This window comes from Spermophilus citellus (genome assembly GCF_964194105.1).
Source record: "Spermophilus citellus genome assembly, chromosome: 6".
Taxonomy (NCBI): domain Eukaryota; kingdom Metazoa; phylum Chordata; class Mammalia; order Rodentia; family Sciuridae; genus Spermophilus; species Spermophilus citellus.
Genome location: NC_138187.1, coordinates 128,531,728 through 128,553,605, shown reverse-complemented (window position 1 = coordinate 128,553,605; position 21,878 = coordinate 128,531,728). Strand labels below are relative to the sequence as shown.

The 21,878-nt window shown below is 45.5% G+C and overlaps 2 protein-coding genes across 9 annotated transcripts in view; one reads left to right on the top strand and one right to left on the bottom strand.

The window, feature by feature from the left end:
* Positions 1-948: 948 nt before the first annotated feature.
* LOC308651634 (uncharacterized protein) lies at positions 949-17,321 on the top strand (the record flags this gene model as incomplete). Of its 7 annotated transcripts, none has more annotated exons than XR_014022623.1 (4): positions 949-1,836; positions 2,443-2,572; positions 13,806-13,966; positions 17,189-17,321. XR_014022623.1 is itself a non-coding variant. In XM_081299030.1 (3 exons), 2 exons carry the CDS (start codon positions 949-951, stop codon positions 2,554-2,556), a joined length of 1,002 nt encoding a protein of 333 aa, XP_081155156.1. In that variant the 3' UTR covers positions 2,557-2,572; positions 17,189-17,317. The 7 variants fall into 7 exon arrangements, 4 of the variants coding, with proteins under 4 accessions (XP_081155156.1, XP_081155153.1, XP_081155154.1 ...); XR_014022624.1 differs by lacking the exons at positions 13,806-13,966; positions 17,189-17,321 and adding exons at positions 8,835-8,950; positions 11,729-12,223; XR_014022625.1 differs by lacking the exons at positions 13,806-13,966; positions 17,189-17,321 and adding exons at positions 8,835-8,950; positions 11,729-12,223 and having other exon boundaries at positions 1,088-1,836; positions 2,382-2,572.
* The window catches only part of CD34 (CD34 molecule), a 22,648-nt gene continuing 16,123 nt past the window's right edge, over positions 15,354-21,878 (bottom strand). Inside the window, exons 5-8 of one of the 2 annotated variants that reach the window (XM_081299025.1) lie at positions 18,091-18,241; positions 17,822-17,874; positions 17,336-17,500; positions 15,354-16,654 (exon numbers count right to left, since the gene is read on the bottom strand). In XM_081299025.1, the coding sequence (XP_081155151.1) occupies positions 16,469-16,654; positions 17,336-17,500; positions 17,822-17,874; positions 18,091-18,241 (555 nt within the window). In that variant the 3' untranslated portion in view covers positions 15,354-16,468. The other variant, XM_081299026.1, reaches the window with a different exon arrangement.

Genomic DNA, 21,878 nt, shown 5'->3' with positions numbered 1-21,878 from the left:
ACAGAGTGCTCGCCCTGGATGATTATATAAGCGTTATATAACATGGTGGCACCAATAAGCACACAGACGCAGTTATCAAGTGCCAGGGACAGGCCAGGGGTGGAAACAAACGCAAGGGGCTGGAAGAACAGCCCTCTTGCCACCAATGCCAAAGCAATGCCAGGCCCTAGCTGCCCCAGCCCTGTCTATACCTGCTCCTTCCACCCCAGAGGACAGAGAGAGAGACTTGCCTGGCTCTGCATTCTTCTTCCCACGCTGGGCAGTAGGGAGGGGCCGCAGCACCATCACCACCCTGGCCCTGGCAGCCTCTGCCTGGCCTGAGACAGCCTGGCCACCCTTCTGGCAGGGGGGCAGCAAGGGGGTCTTAGGTAGGGGAGGGGTGAGGACCAGAGCCCCCTCTTCTGTTCTCCTACCAGAATGTGCTTGTTTGGGGAACAAGGACTGCAGCAGCTCCAGGATTGGCTGGGCCAGCCGTCCCTCTGCTCTGTCATTTGCTGTTTCTCTAAAAAACAAAACAAACCGAAAGGGAAAGGGGAAAAAAAAATTAAAGCACATTTGGCAAAGGCTAAATCCCAAATTTTGATATAGGGCTGCAAACAAAGCTGGAAGGAGGTGGGTACTAAAGAAATTGCCCTTTTTTTCTACAGCCCCCGCCTCCCACCTCCCACCATACCCTGGCAACCTCCCACCTATGAAGCGGCAGTAAACCTGGGGAATTGTCCTCAGCCCCCGACCCGCGGGCAGCCCCTGTCTAGGTCGCTGCCTCAGTTGCCTGCGCTTCTTCCAAGGCCGGTATTCCCCCTCCCCCTCTGCAGTGAGCTCAGAGTCCGCGGCTCCCTCCGGGACTGGCACGCGGGGCCAGGCGGCGGCCTGGGGCAGTTCAGGGCAGTTTGGGGCCAGATCTCCATCAAACTCCTCCATCATCACCACCACACCCACTTTATTAACATGGGGTGGGGTAGGGTGGAGGTAAGGGGGGGTGGAACTGAACAGAGACAGAGCCCAGTGGCATCTCCTCCGGTGGCACCTGCCCTCTCCCAAACTATGCCTCTGGCCTTCCCGCCGCCTCCGCCACACGCACCACCGAGCCCCCTGAAGAAGGGGGAAAAAGAAACACGTATTAATATCACGAGCCCTGGCGCACCATCCCTCGCCCCCTCAACCACCTGTCTCTGCGCTCTCCCTCCCCCACAGCCTTCCTCAACTCCGGGCGCCCCCTCTGCAGCAAAGGGGCACCACGCCCACTGCGGAGCCCAGGAACCCAAGGTGGGAGGGGGCTGGGGCTCACGTGCGGGCCGGGGGCTGCTCACCCACCGCCCAGATAGCCCTGACCCCAGAGTGCGGGGCCCGCCCGGGCTGCTCCAGGCCGCGATCCACTCCCACACCCTGGAGAGGGGAGCTGCGCCGGGAGACCGAGCTGCAGCGGGGGTGGGGCACGGGCGGGACCCTGGGCATCGCTTCCTGGGAGCCCACCGTGTCCCAGGACGCTCCGGGACCGCGCTGCAGGCCCCGCCCGCGCTGCCCACTCCCACCCGGCCAAAGCCCGGCTCTTACCTCTGCGGCCGCCACCCTCCGGGGGGACTGCGCAACACCGCTCGCTGCCCGGCAAGCGAACCGCGGCGCGCGGGAGATGCGCAGCAGCTGCGGACGCCGGCCCGGCGGCAGCCGCCGCCGCTTCCCGGGCGTGTGAGCTCAGCCCGCCCGCGCGGCCGCGCTTCCCACTCCCGGCGTCCTTCGCGGCGCCACCCAGCGGCCGCGTCCAGCACCGCACGCCCGAGTCCGGGAAAATTCTGCCGCAGCCTCGCCGAAGGATTTGGAAATTCCCAGAATTTGCCAGTAGGTTTGCAGCTGGGCGGGGGTTGGGGGTGGGGTGGGGAGAGGGGCCTGAAAGGCCTTCTGACAGTCCCCAGGCTTGGGACAGGACAACTCCCACTCACTCTATCCCTGAAGGAGACTCCAGAGTCTTTGCATGTCATACTGGTTCCCCCATTGCTCTGACATTTCGTCCTCAAAATACTCTCCTAGTGACCCCTCCTCTAAAATGGGGGTAAAATGACGAGAGCTGGCATTATAGGGCCTCCGTAAACCTGCATAGAGATCATAGAGATGAGATCTGAGGTGCGCACTGGGTCATTTGCAGAGCTTATTTAAAAAACAACACAGATGCACCAGCCTACCTGTAAATTCTAATTCAGGAGATTTTAGAGGACTGATTTTCAATCTTTTCTTGGATCTAGACCCTTTTGAGAATAGAAGAGCTGTGAATCCTCTGTTCTTTTGTATTCACATGTATAGGAAACACAATTTTGCAGAGAATTTCAGGGAATTCTGAAACTTCTCAAAGCTCTATGACCCCCAGGTTAAAAATTTCCTCTCCGCAGGTATCCACAGATAAGAGACCTAGCTGTTGATTCTCTGAATCTGCTTCCACCTTTCCTCCAGCTGTTTCCTCCTCCTGAAATATCTCCAGCAGACCCCAAGCCCACATTTCTGCCTGAAGAAATTCCACCTGTGCTTTCAGGCCAGTACAAAAGCCTCTTCAAGTGCCATCTGTGACCTCTGTTTTCTAGGAGTAAGTATGTTCTTTATGTCTTTTGTCTCTAGTAGATATACATGCACCTGTGGTTATCTGTGTGGTTAGTTGTAAACTCTTTTAAGATCAATTTCCTCCTCTGCAACAAAGGTATCTTAAATGGTATGCCCTTGACAAACTGTTCATAAATAATTAAAGAGAAGTTGGGTTGAGGGGAACAGGAGGCCCAGGGAGAGGAATGCTTTTGTTTCAGGGGAACCTGTGCCCCTCCTCCTCCCCTGATGGATGCTCCACCAATAACCGACATGTAACTACTTCACTTACATCTCCATGTCTGAAAAACAGAATTCTCAAATTGGCAAGGTCTTTTTATGTATTCCTTCTCCTCTGGGCAAGGCCACAATTTAGGGTTTCCTGGATGAAGGTGGGATACAAGTTCATGAGAATGCATCTGCCAAATAGCAGCTATTCTGCCACTAGTATCCATTACTCCAAATAAGGGGTATCAAAACCCACTTGCCATGCCAGAAGCACAGTGGCACATGACAGAAGCAACCAGAATGTCATCCTTGATTGTCCCATCTTACTTCCCTCCCTCCTTGCACATACTAAATTTCAAAGATTGCCCACCTCTGAATTCTCAGTGCACTATCATTTCTCACCTGGATTTCGGCATTTGTCTCCATCCTACCTAGCCTGCCTGCCTCCAGTCTCAACATGCTCAGAGCCAGTCTGCACATTTGCCATGGACTGAATATTTTTGTGCCCTTAAAATGCATATTTGTGTCAGGCATAATGTCACATGCCTATAATCTCAGCAGCTCAGGAGGCTGAGGCAAGAAGATCATAAGTTCAAAGCCAACCTCAGCGACACAGCAAGTCTTTCAGCAACTTAGTGAGACCCAGTCTCAAAATTTTTAAATAAAATTAAAAGGGCTAGGGATGTGTCTCAGTGGTTGAGCACCCCTGGGTTCAAACCCCAGTACTAAAAAAATTTTTTTTTAAAAAAAGCATACTTGTAATCCTAAACCCAAAGTGAGGGTATTAGAAGGTGAGGTAATTAGGTCATGAAGGCAGAGCCCTCAGGAATGGGATTAGAGCCCTTGTAGAAGAGACACAAGCACTTGCTCTCTCTCTTTCTCTCTGCCTTCTGCCATGTGAGGAAACAAGAAGACAGTTGGCCATTTACAAACCAGGAGCAGACCTTCTCCAGAAACAAACCTGCAGTACTTTGCAACTTTAATGTCCTCCATATCTATATGTTAGTCAGTATTGTTGTATTACTTCACTTGATCCTCACAGTAACATTTTGAGTAGGCAGCTGACATTTCCCATTTTGTATATGAGGAAACTAAAGGTGGACAGTAGAAGGCAATTTGCCTAAGGTCATCTAGATAGTTACCAAGAATGGAAGAGGCTTGACACTGGGTTCCAGCATAGGCTCTCTCCACCACATCACCCTTTCTCTTCCCTCCCATCCTTAAAATAGGAAGCAGTGTTGGGACACATATATGTCAACATCCTGAGGATCATGTGCTCACAAATGTCACCGCTCAGCCTTCTTCTAAAGAGTTTTTCAGTGTGCAAGGTGGGTTGGTGGTGGAAACAGGACAGAAAGGAATGGGCTAGGGAGAATGACCTTGGAGATGACCCTCTACTCCCCACTTCTGCCCCTAATCACACCCTAGTGGGGTGAGCTCAGTCGACAGCCCCTCTGTCCCATGTAAGTGGACTTCTGCAGGCTCCAAGGTTCCCAGAAGCTGGATATCTGTTTCCTCCACATGTCCAATTCTGTCCATCAGCAAATATCTACTGAGTTCATATTAAGTGCTCTGTCAGCACCTGCAGAAGTGTGGCCAAATCAACCACTCTGGGCCTTGATGTGCCCATTCTGCAAAATGGGGTTAATAGCCTATCATGTGTCTGTTGTGGGACTTGAAAAGGATGACTGATGGCTGTTGGCAGGTTGTTGCTAGTGGAGACGCCTACTGCAACACCCAGGCCCAATGGCTGCTGTATTTCAAGCCATGGGAATGGGTTATTTGGTGACCAGGCAGTGTCAAAGAGGAGAAGAGGAGCTGGGGAAGTAAAGAAAAAAGAATGAAGGCTGAAGTGCTTGCTCCCAGGAATGTGGAGACAGCTTTGGAGGTCAGAGGTTGTTGGAACTGTTCAAGAATGACGTTTGACTTTCTGGGCCCATGTCGAGCCAAGGTCATGAGAGGTTTCCCTGAGATCTTGGTGAACAGGGGGCGTGGACCACAGAGAGCCAAAAACATGACTGTGGGGGCTTAGATGAAGCCCCTTTTCAGAAGCTCCAGAAATAACTCAAGGGCATCCTGAAAATGTCAGTGATATCATCAGACAAGGCATTTTTACAAATGTGAAGAACGGAAGTGGTGCCAGGCACGTAGTAGGAGCTTGATGTGTGTGTTCCCTAGAATGTACACATCCGGGCATCAGGTGTTGAGTCCCTTTGCTGCTGGATCTTCCCGTAGCACTGCCTTTGCGTGTTTGTTTCTCTATCTGTCCAGAGCCCCAGGGGACACCCGGTGGAACTGCTCTTCACAAGATCCCTGTGTGTGTGGTTATGGTGACTTTTCTCTTTAAAGATTAAATCGTTTTCCCCCTCTTTCCATTCAACAAAGACAACAGCCCTTTGGTTTTTGATAAACGTTCCTTTCCTACTAGCAGGTGGATTCGCCCCGGGCACTAAGAGCTGTGCTTTTAAACACACACACAGAAGCCCAGCTGTTTGAATCTGCTGCTTCGGGTCTGTCTTATTTCCCTTATCTCCTGCCCTGGGGGCTGGGTTTTCTCTGCCTTGGCAGGCTGATAACATGTGGAAGGGAGAGAACCATTCTAATTAATAGACTAATTAGTGATACAAGCCTTTAATAGCTGATTATAGGAAAGTCATTCCCCATCCCCCAAGTGATTGATTTATTTATTGCCGTTGTGCTGCATTATGGTAAAATAGTCAGCTTCTAATTATCTATTGACTGCTCCAGTCAGACCTTTCCCTTCGCTTCCTCCTCCTCGTCCTGCCCCTTACTAATAGTAGGCACAGGCAGAACGGGGGAATTCAAAGGAGCCACTGAGCAGCGGTGGACAGATGTGTTAGGATCTATCAGCCACCTATCCTGACAGCTCAGAAGTGAAAAGGGAATGGGAGGTGGGGAAAAGGAGACAAAAAATCCTACCCACCCTTTTAGAATTACTCCCCCATGGTTCCTGCCCCTCTGTATGCCACAACTCACAGGCATTATCAATGGCATTTAAAAAAAAAAAAAACAGCCTAGTGTGGGACTTAAAAGCCTGCCCTCAAATCCAGCTGCACAGGTTCAAAACTCATCTGTCTTACTGGCTTGTGATCTGGGGCAAGTCTTTTCAAACTCACTGTGCTTTAGTCTTCTCATTTGTCAGGTGGAAATATAATTGTTCCTCCCCAGGATTGTGGTGAGGATAAACCATTTGGGGCACTTAGCACAGGACTCAGCACGTACTAAGCCCTCAGTAACATCAGCTATGCTAATTACTGCTGCCTGAAATTATTACACATACCTGTTACATAGAAGGAATGTGATAAATGTTTGTGGAATATATGAATGACTAGTTCATAATTCTCAAGTAGGTTGTAAGCCCTTGAAGTTCAAAAAGGTGGAGAAAAGAGAAATTGAACAATAAATCATCATAATAAAAGCTACCTTTAGTTAAGTGCTTATCATGAGCTAGCCTCTGAACTAATTGCTCTATACACATTCTCTCGTTTAATCCTTATGGAAACTGATTTTTTATCATCCTTCTTAAATCACAGTTGTTATTATTGTTTTTTTAATAGCCTGAGCTCTCATACACAATGTTGTGGGAACTCTATGTCCTCCCAAGATTCCAAGGACTCCCGGGGAATGAATTGGCAGTTTCATGATCATTTTTCCTTATGGATTCCTGCTCCAGCTGCATGCAAGCTTTTTTACCTGCCTCCTGACAGTGCTGTCCCCTCATCCCCTCACTTTCACACATGGCAGGCTAAGCCCTTCTTTTCTTCTTTCCCTAAAGGCTCCTTGGGACACAGGGCCATTTTACCTAGAAGACTTATTGAAAGGTGGGGCCATCACAGGATAGCAGATGGCACAAGAAATCACTGATGTGCTCAGCACCCTCCTTCTGGACTGTTCTACTCTGAGCCCCTCCTGCAAACACATTTCCCTTTCCCTAAGAATCTTCTCCCAGTCTTTGTCTCCTCTGAAAACCTCATATTTCTGTTACTTTGTTATGCAAATAAATTTCGATTTTTTTGAATAAAGGCTTCCATTCAAGGATATTCTCAATCTCGGTCAGAGAAGGAACCAAGAGAATAGAAGCTCAGTAACTTTTTAAAACTAAAAATGTTAACAAGAAGTATTTTCCTTGACCCATAAGCAAAGCACCATCTGTGATAAATCCTGCCCCACCCTAGAATGAAGACATATGGCAGTTGTTTTTTTCATAACAACATTTGTTTTTCTTCCTGTTAGACTTGTAGAAATGGTATGACGTATTTATTATAATACCCATTTTTTTTTCCAGCGGAGGAAACTGAGGATGAAAAAAAACATTTTTTTTTTTAAAGTTACTTGCTCAAAGTCCCACAGCTAATGTCAGAGTTGAATTCCAAATGCAGACCTGATTCCAAAGCCAGAGAGATTGACCACGACACCATGTGGCCACTTAGTGAAGCTCAAGCGGATCTTGAAGTGGTTCCATTCACAGGCGATTCTTACTCAGGAAATCTTTCTGTTGGGGGGAGGTCTTGCAGGTCAGAGGAAGGTGAATTGATTGATTGAAGGCCAAAGACATTAAAACCAAGTAAGAGCTAGGAATAACTACCTATGTATAGCTTCACATCTGAGACCCAAGAGGAGTTGTCTCTATTAATCACTGCTGGATGATTGCTCTGATTGCTTCATTTGTGGGTGCTGCAGTTGCTGAATTTTACTGCGCTGTATTTGACCTTGGGGAGGGGTTCACTTTGGGAGAAGATAAGTAGAGTGGAGGAGGACAGAAACCAGATTACAGCAGACTGACTGAACAGCAAGTAATAACCAAAGTTATAATTTTCCCATTATCACACTTTATTATGGGGAGAAACCCTTCCAATAAGTATCATGATTTCTATTTTAGGGAATGAGAAAGCCCAAGTCACTTTGCTTATGTGTGGCAAAAATCCCTCTGATCTCTCCACCAGTGACTTATTAAGGAATGTTTTCCAACTCTTTCTGGGGAGAGTTCTCATAAATTCTGTTTCTGCAACTTTAATCCACTTCCAGTAGTGTTCTTGCCTCCCTTACAACCTTGGTTCCCCAACCAGCTTCCCAGCTGGGATACACTTTCGTCTGGGTCTGCCTGACCCACCATTCCTGCCGCAGGTAAGTCCTGCGCAAGAGAACTGATAAATCCAAGCTAGCCATTCTTTCATTCATTCCACAGTTAGTTATTGAGCTCTCTGTGAGAGCCTCTGCTACCTGGCCAACCCTTTTAGACATCCTGAGCAAACAGCTTGAAGTGGAGGTTTTAAAGATGCAGCCAACACTTCAAAGCAAGAGAAAGCCTGTCTTATCTTCCCAAAGAGAGAGCCTCTGCTCCATTGCCAGGTAGGAAACCAGAAAACACTCTTGGCTGCCATTCCCCCTCTCTGTTATGTCAAAACAGTGACTACTAGATCTCTTAAGATTTTTATTTTTTTAATTTCCCTCCATCTTCTTTCTTTGAAAATTTTCAAACCTACAGAAATGTTGCAAGAGGAAACAATGAGTCCCCCATTTACTGGATCATTTTCTCCTAGATCTAAAATTGCTAATATTTTACATCACATTTGCTTTCTTGGCCCTCCCCATCTCTCTTTATATACATATGTATTTTTTTCACAATAATACTAAGATGCAGTTTGCCTTTCCACTCTCATTCTCTCACAGGTATGTCACATGTGTACGTGGATGTATAGGCTTCTATGTGGTATGCTGGACCATGGGAAACTAAGTGCAGACATTATAAAATTTCATTCCTAAAGATTTTTGCACACAAAACTAAAATAAGGCCATTCTCCCATATAGCCGTAAAAACCATTATCATGCCTAAGACCCAAATCCAGTTGACTGTATCATCAAGACATCTCCCATCCAGCCAGTTTTCTTCAGCCACATGTTGCACTTAACTTCCAGAGTATAGTCGTCTCTTTGCTGGGCCCCTCTTATGTCCATGATCCACATTCCAACCAAAGAGCTTTCCAAAGTGTAAATCTGATTATGTCTCCTTCCTACTTCAGACTTTCCAGTGGCTCTATGTTATCTTCACAGTGAAGAACACACCTCAGGTGGCACACAAAGCCAGCCAGCATCGTCTGGATTCATCTAAAGCAGCGCTACCCAATAGAATTACACTGTGAGCTATTTATTTGTTTGTTTGTTTGTTTGTTTAGAATTTTTTTTAAGTTGTAGATGGACACAATACCTTTATTTTTTTTAAATTTATTTTTTTACATGGTGCTGAGGATCGAACCCAGCACCTCATGCATGCTAGGTGAGCGCTCTACCACTGAACCACATCCCAGCTTCTTTATTGTCATTTCAGGTTTGCTAGTAGCCACGTTTTAAATAGTAAAAAGGTGAAACTACTCTTTTTAAAAAGATATTTTTCGTTGTATATGGACCATTTATTTATTTTTATGTGGTGCTGAGGATCAAACCCAGTGCATCAAATGTGTGAGGCAAGCGCTTCACCACTGAGCTACAACCCCAGCCATGAAATTGATCTTAAAATACATTTTATTTAATCTAGTATATACAAGATGTTATCATAGCAACACAAACTTAATATTTAAAAAAGTACTCATTAGATATTTGACATTCTTTTTTTTCTCTCGAAATCCTTAAAATCTGGCATGTACTTAACACATAAAGCCCATCTCAATTCAGATGCTAAATTTTAAGGGTTAAAACAAAATATATTTTTTTGACTAAAACTAAAGGTTATGTTTCACACACACACAATGTATATGGTTCATTTTAAAAGTTGAATTAATTAAAATGAAATAAAATTGGAAGTTCTGTTCCTCATTCACACTAGCCACATTTCAAGTGCTCAGTAGCCGCATGAGGCTAGTTGGTACTGAAATTGTGCAGATTGAGAGTAGGAGTTTTTAAAGTATGATCCAATGTCCCCTGGGGATTCCTTAAACACTTCTAAAGGGTCACTGAAATCAAAACTATTTTCATATTAATGCTAAAATGTTATTTTCCTTTTTCACTTTCATTCTCTCACAAGGGCAGAGTGGAGTTCCAGAGGCTACAGGACATGTAGTATCACAACAGATCTAATACAGAGGCACATAAGAGAATTGGCAATCTTCTATTAAGCTAGATATTAGAGATTTAACAAAGTGTAATATAGTGCCACTCTTTTTCTCAATCGTTTTTTTTTTGTAAAATATAATTATTTTTTCATTTTGTTACATGTTAGGTAATAGAATAATAATTATTTTCAAATAAATTAACAAATAATTTCATTTTTTCTGGTTTTATTTCTTCTTTTTTCTTTTTTTCCCTTTTTTTTTTTTGTTGTTGTTGTTATTGTTGTTGTTGCTGAGGACCAAACCCATAGCCCTGTGTGTGTTAAACACATGCTGTACCACTGAGCCGTACCCTCAACTGTTTTAATTCCTGACACAGTCATCATTGATGGATATAACCCTCAGAGTCAAAAGCTCTTTGAAATTCTCAATTTTTAATGATGTAAGAGAGCTTTGAAAATAGCTGCCTAACTCTCCAGTTACATGGCTTGAGATTTCTTCTCTTCCCTCATATTTTTGGCTTGAACTTCCAGTTCCAGACAAGATCGAGTAGATCCACTTCTCCCTGTTCCTCTTTGCTAAATTTATTTAAAAACTCTGCACACAATATGTAAAATGAACATAAAAAGACTGATAGGTAGACAGAAGAAGGCAGAATGATTATGAAGTTCCAGACTCAGGAAATGATATGGCATCGAATGGTGTCATCAGTTATCTAGGGGAGAGCCCAAATGTCACTCTGGCCCAGCAATAATGAGGCCTCTATGCCCCACAGGTGGGGAACTTGGACCCACTAATACAATATAAACAGAAGATTGACTACTAAAACAGAAGATAGACTATCCAGAGTTTTATAACATCATGCCCCAAATATCCAGATACAATTAAAAACCACTGGTATATCAAGAACCAGGGAAGTTGTAATTTGAATAAGGAAAGACAATTAATAGACACTAAGAGCAGAAGATAAAGATATTGAAATCATCTGTCATGGTTTTTACTTTCTTTTTGGGGGGTGGGGTGGGGGCATTACCTGTGATTAAACCCAAAGGCACTTAACCACTGAGCCACATACCCATTCCTTTTTATTTTTTATTTTTTAAGATAGGGTCTTACTAAGTTGCTTAGGGCCTCACTAAATTGCTGAGGTTGGCCTTGAACCTGCAATCCTCCTGCCTTAGCCCCCAAGTTGCTGGGATTATGGGTATATATCACTGTGCCCAGCCTGTCAAGGATTTATAAGCAGTCATAAAAAGCTTTCAATGAGCAATTGTAACATTCTTGAAACAAAAGAACTATTATAATGTCTTGACAAAGACATAGGACATCTAAAGAAAATCATATGCTCTGGCCTTAAAAGAAGAATTCACACTTCTGGAATGATTATCTTTACTTTGTGTCTGGGCCAAAGCTTCTTCCTCTCCATGGACACCCATTTCTCTCTTCTCCTTTTTATCTGTTGCTTGTTCCTCAGTCAGCCCAGATGTCTCCTCTTCTGGGAAGCCTTCCATGGCCTTCCATGGCTTCCATGGCCCTCCCACTCAGAGCTTGCACACCATACCACTTTTGCTCCATGCAAACTGTTCTGTCCTCTGTCTCTATCACACCCACCCAACATGAAGACTCAACAGGAGGGCATGTGTCTTACCTAAGTTACCTGACATAGTACCTGGCTTATAATAAGCCCACAGAAATGTTTGTTGAATAAGTGAATAGATTAATGAATAAATGGAAACTCTTCAGTGGTTCCTTCTTTTCTACTGAATAAAATTAAACTCTGGTCCAGCTTTATCCATCCTACACAATCAGTGACACACAGATTTTTCTGGGACTCACTTTCCCTTAACACATCCTCTTTCTCTGCTATACAGGGGAAAAGACTGTCCTTTGAAAGTCACTTTTACTTTCTTGACTCCACATCTTGTATGTGCTCTTCTTTTGGCTCCGGACGTCCTCAACTCATCATTACCAACAAAATCATACCCACCTTCACAGACCTACCCAGATCTCCCCAGCTGGAAGGAGTCCCGCCCACTCTGGATGCGCTGCACTTCATGTTGACTTCTGTGATATCATTTCTTATTTTATTCCTTGTATTTATTTTGTTAATATTTGTTTGAATATATATATATATATATATATATATATATATATACACACACACACACAATATACTTACAGTATTCTTTGCAATGTTTTAAAATCTGTGGGTACACATAAATGCATATCTTCTTCACCTCAGCCTCTGTTGGCTGAGCATCTCACATGGTTCCTTGTTACTCTTTGAGTTTCTGGGTTTTTTCCTAAAAGAATAGTACCTACTTTGTTGAAGTTCTATGAATATTAAGTAAAATACACTATTTTAACATTGATGCTGTGTCTCAATTTTCCTAAGTACTCAATGAAGGTTAGCTCCTATCAATTATTGTTGTATTATTTGAAGGAATAAATGCACTGAGCAAGTGCTATTAGCTCTAACTTCAAAACATCTTTTTTTGAGCGGGGCTACCGGGAATTGAACTCAGGGTCACTCAACCACTGAGCCACATCCCAGCCCTATTTTGTATTTTATTTAGAGACAGGGTCTCACTGAGTTGCTTAGGGCCTCACTTTTGCTGAGGCTGGCTTTGAATTCGTGACCTGCCTCAGCCTCAGCCTCCCAAACCACTAGGATTACAGGCATGCTCCACTGCGCCTGGCTCAAAACATCTTTTGAATTCCACTTCATGATCATCTGCTCCTGGCCATGAGCATTTCCCCTGACACTGTCACTAGAGTCTACTTGGTCTCCTGCCTTCTCCTCTCTTGTCCTCTACCTCTATTCTTAACTCAGCAACCAGCAGGATCTTTTTAAAACAGGAATCAGATCAAATTACTTTTCTGCTCAAAATGGTGATTTCCACTAAAAGGCCTAATATGATCTGGCCTCCTGTCATTCTCCCCTCTCACCAATGCAGCCTCAATGGCCATCTTGCCTTCCCTCACAGTTTTTTGCCCTTGACAAGTCTGCTTCATGGAACTTTGCACTTGCTATTTGCTCTGCATGGGAGGAGCTCTCCAGCTTGACCTATAACCAGATCCACTTCTTCTTTCAAACAAACCTATGCTCTCAACTGCCACCTCCTTAAAAATAACTACCACATTTAAAACATCAACCCTTACTCTCAATCTACACTCATCCCCTTTAGTTTTTCTTTCCAGTTTCACTTACCTGTGGTTAACCACAATCAGAAAGTATTAAATGGAAAATTTAATATTTTATTCTGAATAGCATGCTAAAAAATCTCTCTCCATCCCACTCTGTCCTGCCCAGCCCATGAATATTCCCTTTGTCCAGAGTATTCATACTGTATGAGCTACCCGCCTGCTAGTCATGTGGTAGCTATCTCGGTTATCAGGTCAATTATTGCACGATCACACTATTCATATGTAGGGCTTAGTACTATCTGTGGTTTTAGACATCTTAGAACATATAAAGGGGAACTTCTGTATTTTATATTTTTATAGCTCTTCATATGCCCTGAGAACATACGTATATGTTTCCTGAGATAAGATTGTTGCTTATCTCCTTGCTAGAATTGTAAGCTCCACAAACATCTGCTATATCTCCAGACTCTAGAACAGTGAATGACAAATAACAAGTGTTTAATAAAAGTTGGTGAATGACTTAACAGTGGCTGGAAATTCCTTGGATGGAAGAAACATCCGGTTGCACAAAACTGCTCACCCTTTCCCGGGTTTGTGTGAAAAGGAAGTATGGACTTGATCTACTTAGAAGGAATGGAATGGGGATGACCTATTCATCAAAGCTGAGTGTACTCTTATTTATCCATTTAGATGAAAATCTGGCAGACATGAGTCTGTAATGAACAATGTAATATGGCAGAGATCCCCAGGGCACAGCAGAAGGAGCTGAAGCTCACAATCTCCTGGGATTTTAATTGCTAGGCCCAGGACCTGCTGGAGGGCCAGGCCTCACATACCACATGTTGGTGAAATGCTCCAAATGGGAAGCCCCAGACCTACCCTGACATTCCTTTACTGACTTCATGACATCCAACTAGAGGAACCCAGAGGACTCTGCAGAAGAACAGGGTGACATGATGAAGGTAAAAGTTTCCCATTCAGGAGTTGTGAATTCTAGCTGACTGGGCAAGTTGTGTCCTTTCTCTGAGCCTTAGTTTGTGTTTAACTATATCATAAGGAAGTTTGGTTGAATGTATCCTTAAGGTCCTCTCCATCAGTGCCTTTCTGTGGTTATAAGAGTTTTGTGTATGACATAAATTGTACTAGACTCTTCAGGGTGGGGCAGTGGCAGAGAGAAACTCAACATGGAGCCACTTGAATTGAGGCCGAGCAGTAGGAGCTCAGCAGGGCCAGCAGGTGGAGCCATTGCTGCACCAGGATGTGCAAGTCGAAGGTGGGAAAGTTTGATTTTCTGAGGAAGCAAAGCTTCCCAGCTGTGGTGGAGAACTCTATCCCTCCCACCCCCTACCCCACCCTGGGAACATTGTCCTTCCTTCCAAAGCTCACAGGTTCATACACTCAGGGAAAATGGCTCCAAGACCCAATTGCTTCTTTTCCTCTAACTGGGTCACGCTCTCAAATGGTCACTCATGACAAAATGTGCTACTAGTTGGAAGCCAACTGGATTTTTCTTTCTGATGACCATCTTGCTTTCCTCCAGTCCCAGGAGGGTTCTAGCCCCCTCCCTTCACCTCTCCTGGGTTCTGTGGAAGAACCTCTGATTAGAGAAGTTGGAGGAAAGCCAGAGACAAATGGGGGAGAGGGAGGGCTAGAGGGAAAGGTCTGGCTTTGTCAAGATAAGAATGGAAGAATCAACCTTTGTTAGGGCCCAACCACCTCTGCCACTGTTGACACACTTGGAGGTGTTTCCTGAGGCTACTGGGAGTGTCCAGCAGCACGACCCCCCCCCATTTCCTGTGGTCTGGGGGTGGGGGCATCTGGAAGTTGGAAAGAGGTGAGTGCTTACAGATAGCAGCTGAAATCCTGAGGGTGGAAACCCGCTCCCCTCCTGGAGTTGGCTGCCAGATTTCTAGAAGAGTCTCCACATCGTCCTTTGCTATTTCTGCTCTGAGCTGGGGCACTAGATGGTCTGGTAACAGAGGCTGCCTAGGACATCATCCCTTTCCTTTGTTTTACATATTTTGCATGCAGCACCAGTGTGTTCCTCTTTTCAGAAGGGTGTTCCAAAGTCCCAGGCACATCACCCTCCTTCCTGAAGGTCCCTGCTCCATTAGAGCCTGCAATTCTCTCTACTACTGGAAATATCCAGCCTCCCTGCCTCCCCCCATAGAGAAGAGTTGGCAAACTGGACCACAGATCCTCAGCATCCTAATTGGTACCTGTGTCCCCTGAGATGGTCAACCTCTTCCCAGGCTGGCCTCTCCCCACCACATTGCTGCATGGTCCTGCAGGGTCTGATGGGACTACTCTGTCATTCAGAACATCTAGCTGGGATAGCACCACAGAACAGATAGTTCGGTATTACTTTAATTATAGTATTTAAACACACAACTTTTTATTCAGGAAAAAAAAAATCCACCCAATCCTCATTTCTGGAAAGTTCTCTTTCCAACCGTTATTGAAACCAGGATCCCTGCTCACCCCTCTAGAAAAACAACAACAGAAAAGGACTTGGGTCTTCCCCAGATGAGGAAGCTTGTGATCTTTGGGAGAAGTCATGGGGCTCTGACTATCTGGAGATGCAGAGCAATGAAGGGGTTCGGGTGGGGGAGGCAGAAACAGAAGTCTGCTGGGGCTGAGGTCACTGCTCAACCCAGGAGTCAGAGGAGGGGAACAGAAGCTGTGCAGATAAGAGGAGACCGTGATCCAGCCTCAGCACAAAGAGAATTCTGCCGAAGAGCACAGGTCAAGAGGTTCTGCTCAGAGATCTGGATCTGGTCTCCTGCTCACTTTGATCCAAGGAGTCTCTGTGTGACCCCTGAGAAACCAGGACTGAGCTGTTTGTTCTACAACATGGAGCCAGAAAATGTGCCAGCTTCTGTATGTGGACAGAAGGAGACACATGAAGCTTGGAGGAACTTGGGAGAGCAAGTATGGAGCTGGTGGCTAAACCCACAGTGTCTTAGAGGAAGGATAAGGGATAAGGTTTAAGACAACGTGTTTTTTTCTGGTTATATCATTGCAAGGGAGCAGGTTCAAGGGGTAGTTTGGAGAAAGAAATACAAGGAAGAAACAGTAAAAGCCTCCTGGGAGGAAGATGTATCTTAGAGAAGCCCAGTCCTTTCCCCTAGGGGCTTCTGTAAGAGGGAAGAGAGCAAGAGAGAAGGAGGGGGTCCCTGTGTGGATGCTGCAAGGCCATCAACCATCCTGGCTGCTCCTCTGGACCTTGGCTTTTCCCCACCACACCTTTACCAAGAAAAGACCAGAGTCTAGGCTCAGAGAGCTGAATGTGTAAAGGGCACCTGGAAAGTGGAGGGCCCCAGGAATGGCCTCTGAGGTGCACACAGTGGGGAAGGGTAGGACATGAGAGATGTTGCCTCCAGCACGGAGGCAGTATGTGATCAAGAGGCAGAGAGGGGCCACTTTTTCCTGGACACTGCCCAGTCTTGCCCCACCCAGCCAAGTCACAGTTCGGTATCAGCCACCACGTGTTGTCTTGCTGAATGGCCGTTTCTGGAGGAGGCCTGGCCGGTCCCGTTCTCCTGAGCCCCTCGATTCACACTGGCCTTTCCCTGAGCCTCAGAGGAGGACCCAGGTCCTGAGCTATAGCCCTGGCCTCCACCGTTCTCCGTGTAATAAGGGTCTTCGCCCTAGACAGTGTATAAATAAAGTAGCATTATCTGGTCAGCAGGGGTGTGAGACACTGTGAGGAGGGAGACCAGAGGGAGGAGGGGAAGGGAGGGAGAGGAGACGCAGCTGCACGTGCAGGCTCCTTTCTTCCCGTAGAGCAGTCAGGGTTCCAGCTCCTGGAGGAAAAAGGACAGAGGAGAGGCACCACACCGCGCCACCAGAGCCCAGTAGCCAACTCCCCCAAGAAAACTGGCCGTCCTAAGGGGGGAATAAACTCCCCAGAGTAGGTGACCTCCCAAGGCCAAGAGGCACGCCTCAGTCTTGTCCTCCCCTTGTCCAGAACACTTCAAAAGTAGAAGCAAGATGGCATCTACTGGGCCTTCAATATGCTTATAAATAAGTATGGTTGACTTAGTGGTGGGTTCTGGTTGTACTCAGCTGAACTAGCCCAGGAAACACAATGACATGAATCATCTGCTCTGAGAGTGAATAAGCGGGCTGGCCCCATTACTTCACCCACCATCTTGCTTTATGTTGTTTTGATTTTTCAACAGATACAGTATATGCATGCATGTGTATTCCCATACGGGAGCACCCAGGTGAAGTGTCTTCTCTGGTATTATCATGATACCCATGATACCCCACCTCCCCAGAAGACCACTATCTTCCTCATTTCCTTTACCCTGGACCCCAGAACTGACCAGCCTTTCTCCTGTGGGGCTCCAACTGCGACGGTTCATCAGGAAATAGCCAGTGGTGCCCAAGACGGCCAGCAGGATTCCTGAGGTGACTAGTGCAATCAGGGTCTTTCTGGAATAACTCTGGTGGTTCCCAAGATCTTGTTTCGTGAAACCTTGGATCCCCAGCTTGAGGAGAAGACACAGAAAAGGCAGCCTGTCACTTGTAGAAAAGGATTTCTAGGAGAGGAAGGCCAGCTTACTTTATATCCCCGAGTGCGACTCAACAATGAATAGACACGAGAGGATAGTGACCTTGGGGATTTCTGAGACAGGACTTAAGACTGAAATCTCTGAATTGAGCTGCACTGTAAAATTTTTGGTTCAATCAGAAGAATGTGAAGGCTGTCAGAGAAGAATGGAGGGGCAGGAAGGGAAACTTCTGGAGAAGATAATTACTACTCCCTGACCCAGTGTTCCCTCGGAGACCCATCATCTCAAAGAACTTACCTTTCTCAGCTTAGACTCGTGTTTCTCCATAAGCATGAATTTGCTGGGAAGTTCTAGAATTAGAAACAAGGATTGCTAAATCTAGAAGCTAGACAAACTTATGCAGCTATATCCTCCCATGCTGTTCTAGAAGATGCTCTGATGGCCAGGTTGGTCCATCTCAGCACCTATGGTCTCTGGAGCTCAGATGTGGGATCTCAACCCAGGATCTTTTAACCTAAGGCCTGTCTAATCTCAGCCCTACTCCCTGAGAAAAAGTGCATCCTTACCTGTTCCATTGGCCAAGACCAGCAGTAGGCACTGAGGTTTAACTTCAGACTGGGCAAGAAGCAAGGAGCACATGCCAGTCCCAGAATCAACATCCTCTTTCCCACACAGTATTTGAATCAGGTCCTCTCCTCTATCCTTCTTAAAGTCCTCCTAAGAAAAAATAACAACAGAAAGTAGGAGACGAACTTCCCGGTACCTCTGAACTGTATTTATAGTCTCAGGTAAGAATTCTGACAGAAATTATAAATTACCCCCGCCATAAGAAGAACCTTTCTTTCTTAAATTCCAATTGAAAAAATAGTTACTACCAAAACAGTAAAAAAAAAAAAAAAAAAAAAAAACCACCTTAATTTCCCTGTACCAAAACATATACTTATTAGTTTCTAAGACATCAGAGAACAGACTCTGGAAACGTTATCTTATTTAAAGATTGCCCATTTGTGCATATGCAGAAGGATCACAAGTTCAACAAATTGGTGAGGCCCCAAGTAATTTAGTGAGACTCTGTCTCAAAATAAAATATATAAAAGGGCTGGGGATGTGGCTCAGTGGTTAAGTGCCCCTGGGTTCAATCCCTGGTACCAAAAAGAAAGAGAGAGAGAGAGAGAATAATGAGAGAGAGAGAGAGAAAGGAAGGAAGGAAAAAGAAATCACTAACAGAAATGATGAACAATAATGCAAAAATAACTAAGAGAAAATCCTTGTTTGCAGGTTACATTAGACTCAAATGATGGCAGAAAAGCCAATGAAGGTGAGTGGAGGACAAACTTATGAGGGACCCTCCCTCTCCCTGTGCAGAGGGGTCTCCTAAAGGGCACTGCTCAAACGGAAATGATGTTTTTACCTGGTGTTTCAACCCCTTTTCCATCAAAAGCATGAAAATCTTAATGAAGTCCAGGCATCCCTCTCCAAGGTTGCTGACTGGTTCCTAAGACTCGGGAACTCAGACTCAGAAGATGAACTTCAACAAATGAGTCCCAGGAAAGGTATGAATTGGAAGCATTGGTTTTGACCTTCAAAACCCTGATCTCCCACTTCTCAGGACTTACTTCAGCGGCCTCCCATCAGAGTGACCTCCCCTGCACAACCGAAACTAAGACTTTCTCCTCTGTCCGGATGGCAGATGGCAGAGGCGGAAATGCCTGATGGCTCTGACAACTTTCCTGTTAGGGGAAAACTGCTGGGGCGTGTGACAGTCATCAGACCTGAGCCTCTGTGGAGGAGAAAGCTTCCTGTTTGCGGGCAGGGCTGCTGCTCGTGGCAAGGCCAGAGGTCCTCCCAGTTGGAAAGGAGCCTGGGTATTTTCCTACTGCTAAGATCTAAGTCAGGAAAACCCAGGTTCCTTTGCTTCTGCACGAGGCAAGGTCAAGATTGGCCTTCGCCTCCCACTGGAATTTGAGGGAGGTAAGGGAAAATAACTGGGCATGGACAAGGCGAGGAGAGCAGGGCTGGTCAATCTGGGTCACAAGACACGAGCCCAAGGGTAGCCTGAATCACCGGCCAAGACTAGGTTACAGAGAAGTGCATCCTAAGGCCCCTGCTGCTTCTTCCCTCCATTAAAAGATCGGTTCTGCAGGTTTCCCAGTAAGTCTTTGGGTAGAGGCTCTTCTTATGGAAAAGTCTCGCTCTTTAATACATTTGCATTAGGCAGTGTGGACCCCACATTGGATATGACCAGCAGTCTCCTATCGGAAGAGAATTGGGTAGACCCGGTTCTCCTCCCTCACCCATCATGCCTTCTGGACAGAGGGTAGGAAGTTCCCCAGCAGGTTTCTGAAGTGTCTCTGGCTGAAAAATGTCTGCTTCCTAAGGGAGACGGAGGGGCAGGGCTCCCCTAGGATCTAAAGTAGCCAGAGAGAATGGCACCTTCCCCTACTTCTCAGTGCTCAGAAGCTGCACCTCTGCAGCTGCTCTGGCATTTATCAAGCCCTGAAGATAAGAAACTGTGGTTGGGTGCGGTAGCACACGCCTGTAATCCCAGCAGCTTGGGAGGCTGAGGCAGGAGGATCGTGAGTTTAAAGCCAGCCTCAGCAATTTAGCAAGGCCCTAAGCAACTCAGTGAGATTCTGTCGCTAAATAAAATATAAAAAAGGACTGGGGATGTGGCTCAGTGGTTAAGCACCCCTGGATTCAATCCTCAATACCCCCACCCCCCAAAAAAAATAAACTATGAAAACTGCTCTCTTATATATATGTGTGTATGTGTTGTGTGGGGTTTGAGGATGGGATTATCTATGAATTCCACACAATCAAACTCCTTCCTCTTCCTGTAGTAGGGTCTTTGTTTGCATCAGCAATTAAAATACATGATGCTTACTATGTCTAGGGCACAGTCCTAAGGGTTCTTCATTTACATTTAGGCCTCCCACAAGCCTAGAAGATGGGCATATTTATTCTCTTCATTTCGTGGATAAGAAACGGAAGTACACAGAGACTATTTATATAGCAAGTATCATGACAAAGGTACAATCAAAGTGCTAAGGACATACAAAGGATGGCAAGGTCATGTCTGGCTTGGAGTTATTAGCAAAATAGACCTTGAAGAAGGGGTGGAATGCCTGCAGGTAAGGCTGGTGCGGAAAGATACCAGGGAACTGGGAATCACAGTGGAAGTGCAGGGCATCAACCCTTTTTCTGCCGTTGACTAGAATCTTCACAAGTTATGCATCTAGTCTGAGTGTCAAGTTCCTCAGCTGTAAACTGGGTTGTTTGGGTGACTAAAGAGACATTGTATGAACAATGTCCAATACACTGGGAACCTAGTGGACACTAGATAAATGGCAGCTATTACTATATTAACAGCAAGACCTTATATACTATATCACAGAGTCCATATTTTACTATATTCTGTCTATCGTTTCTCTCTAATTAGACTATAAGACTTCTGAGTGTGTGAGTAGGGCGGGGGCAAGGGTGTACCATACATAATTTTGAACCTGGTCTGCACTAATCATAAAAGTAAGAAAACAACAGAACTCAAGGAATTGTTGTTCAACTTAACACCCCACTGGTTGGCTTCTACATGGGGTCCCCCCCTTGCTTAACTTCTTGGACTAAATTCAAGGGAATAACAGCAGCCAGCCTCCCACTCTGGAATCCAAGGGCCTCAGTGAATTGTGTTTGGGCCTAGAGAGGAGCAGGTGGGTCCTGAACAAAGCACAATGCTTCTCCGGATGCTCGGAATAAACATCCTCCCCCAAGAGACACTGCGCGGGCAAACATCATGGGAGAGTGGGCAGGAGGAAGCCACAACCTCACCATTTTATTCATGAGAATCAGATTTATGAGCCCCTAATTATATCTGCTCATACATGTGACTTTGGAGAAATAATAAAACCATCTAACCTTTCCAGAGCAGCATATTCAAACATTGCAAAGTCTCCAAACATGTGTAAGAGGAACCTCAGGCACTGAGATGGGAGTGAGGGGAGGGACAGGCATTTTTCTAAAGACCTTGAAGTCATTTATTTCCCAATGCTGAAATTTTAGGATCAATCGCCCTCAACCAGCCCTTTCAAAAATAATGTTATTTTTACTTTGCAGTGTGCATCTGACAGTGCAGGTAAAAATTATATTTTGACACAAGGACTGGAGTAATTCAAGGACCTGTTAGAAGTCAAACAACAAAGGGACAGTAACCAAGGGCGAGAAACTAGATTGTCTCTAGAGCTCAGGTTCTTTCCAAGAGACACACTGGCTTCATAAGTTTTTCATCTCGAGCTTATGTTTTGTGCATGGAAACTGACCTTTAGTGTTTGGGCAGAGGGCAAAGAAGGCGGGGGCTGGA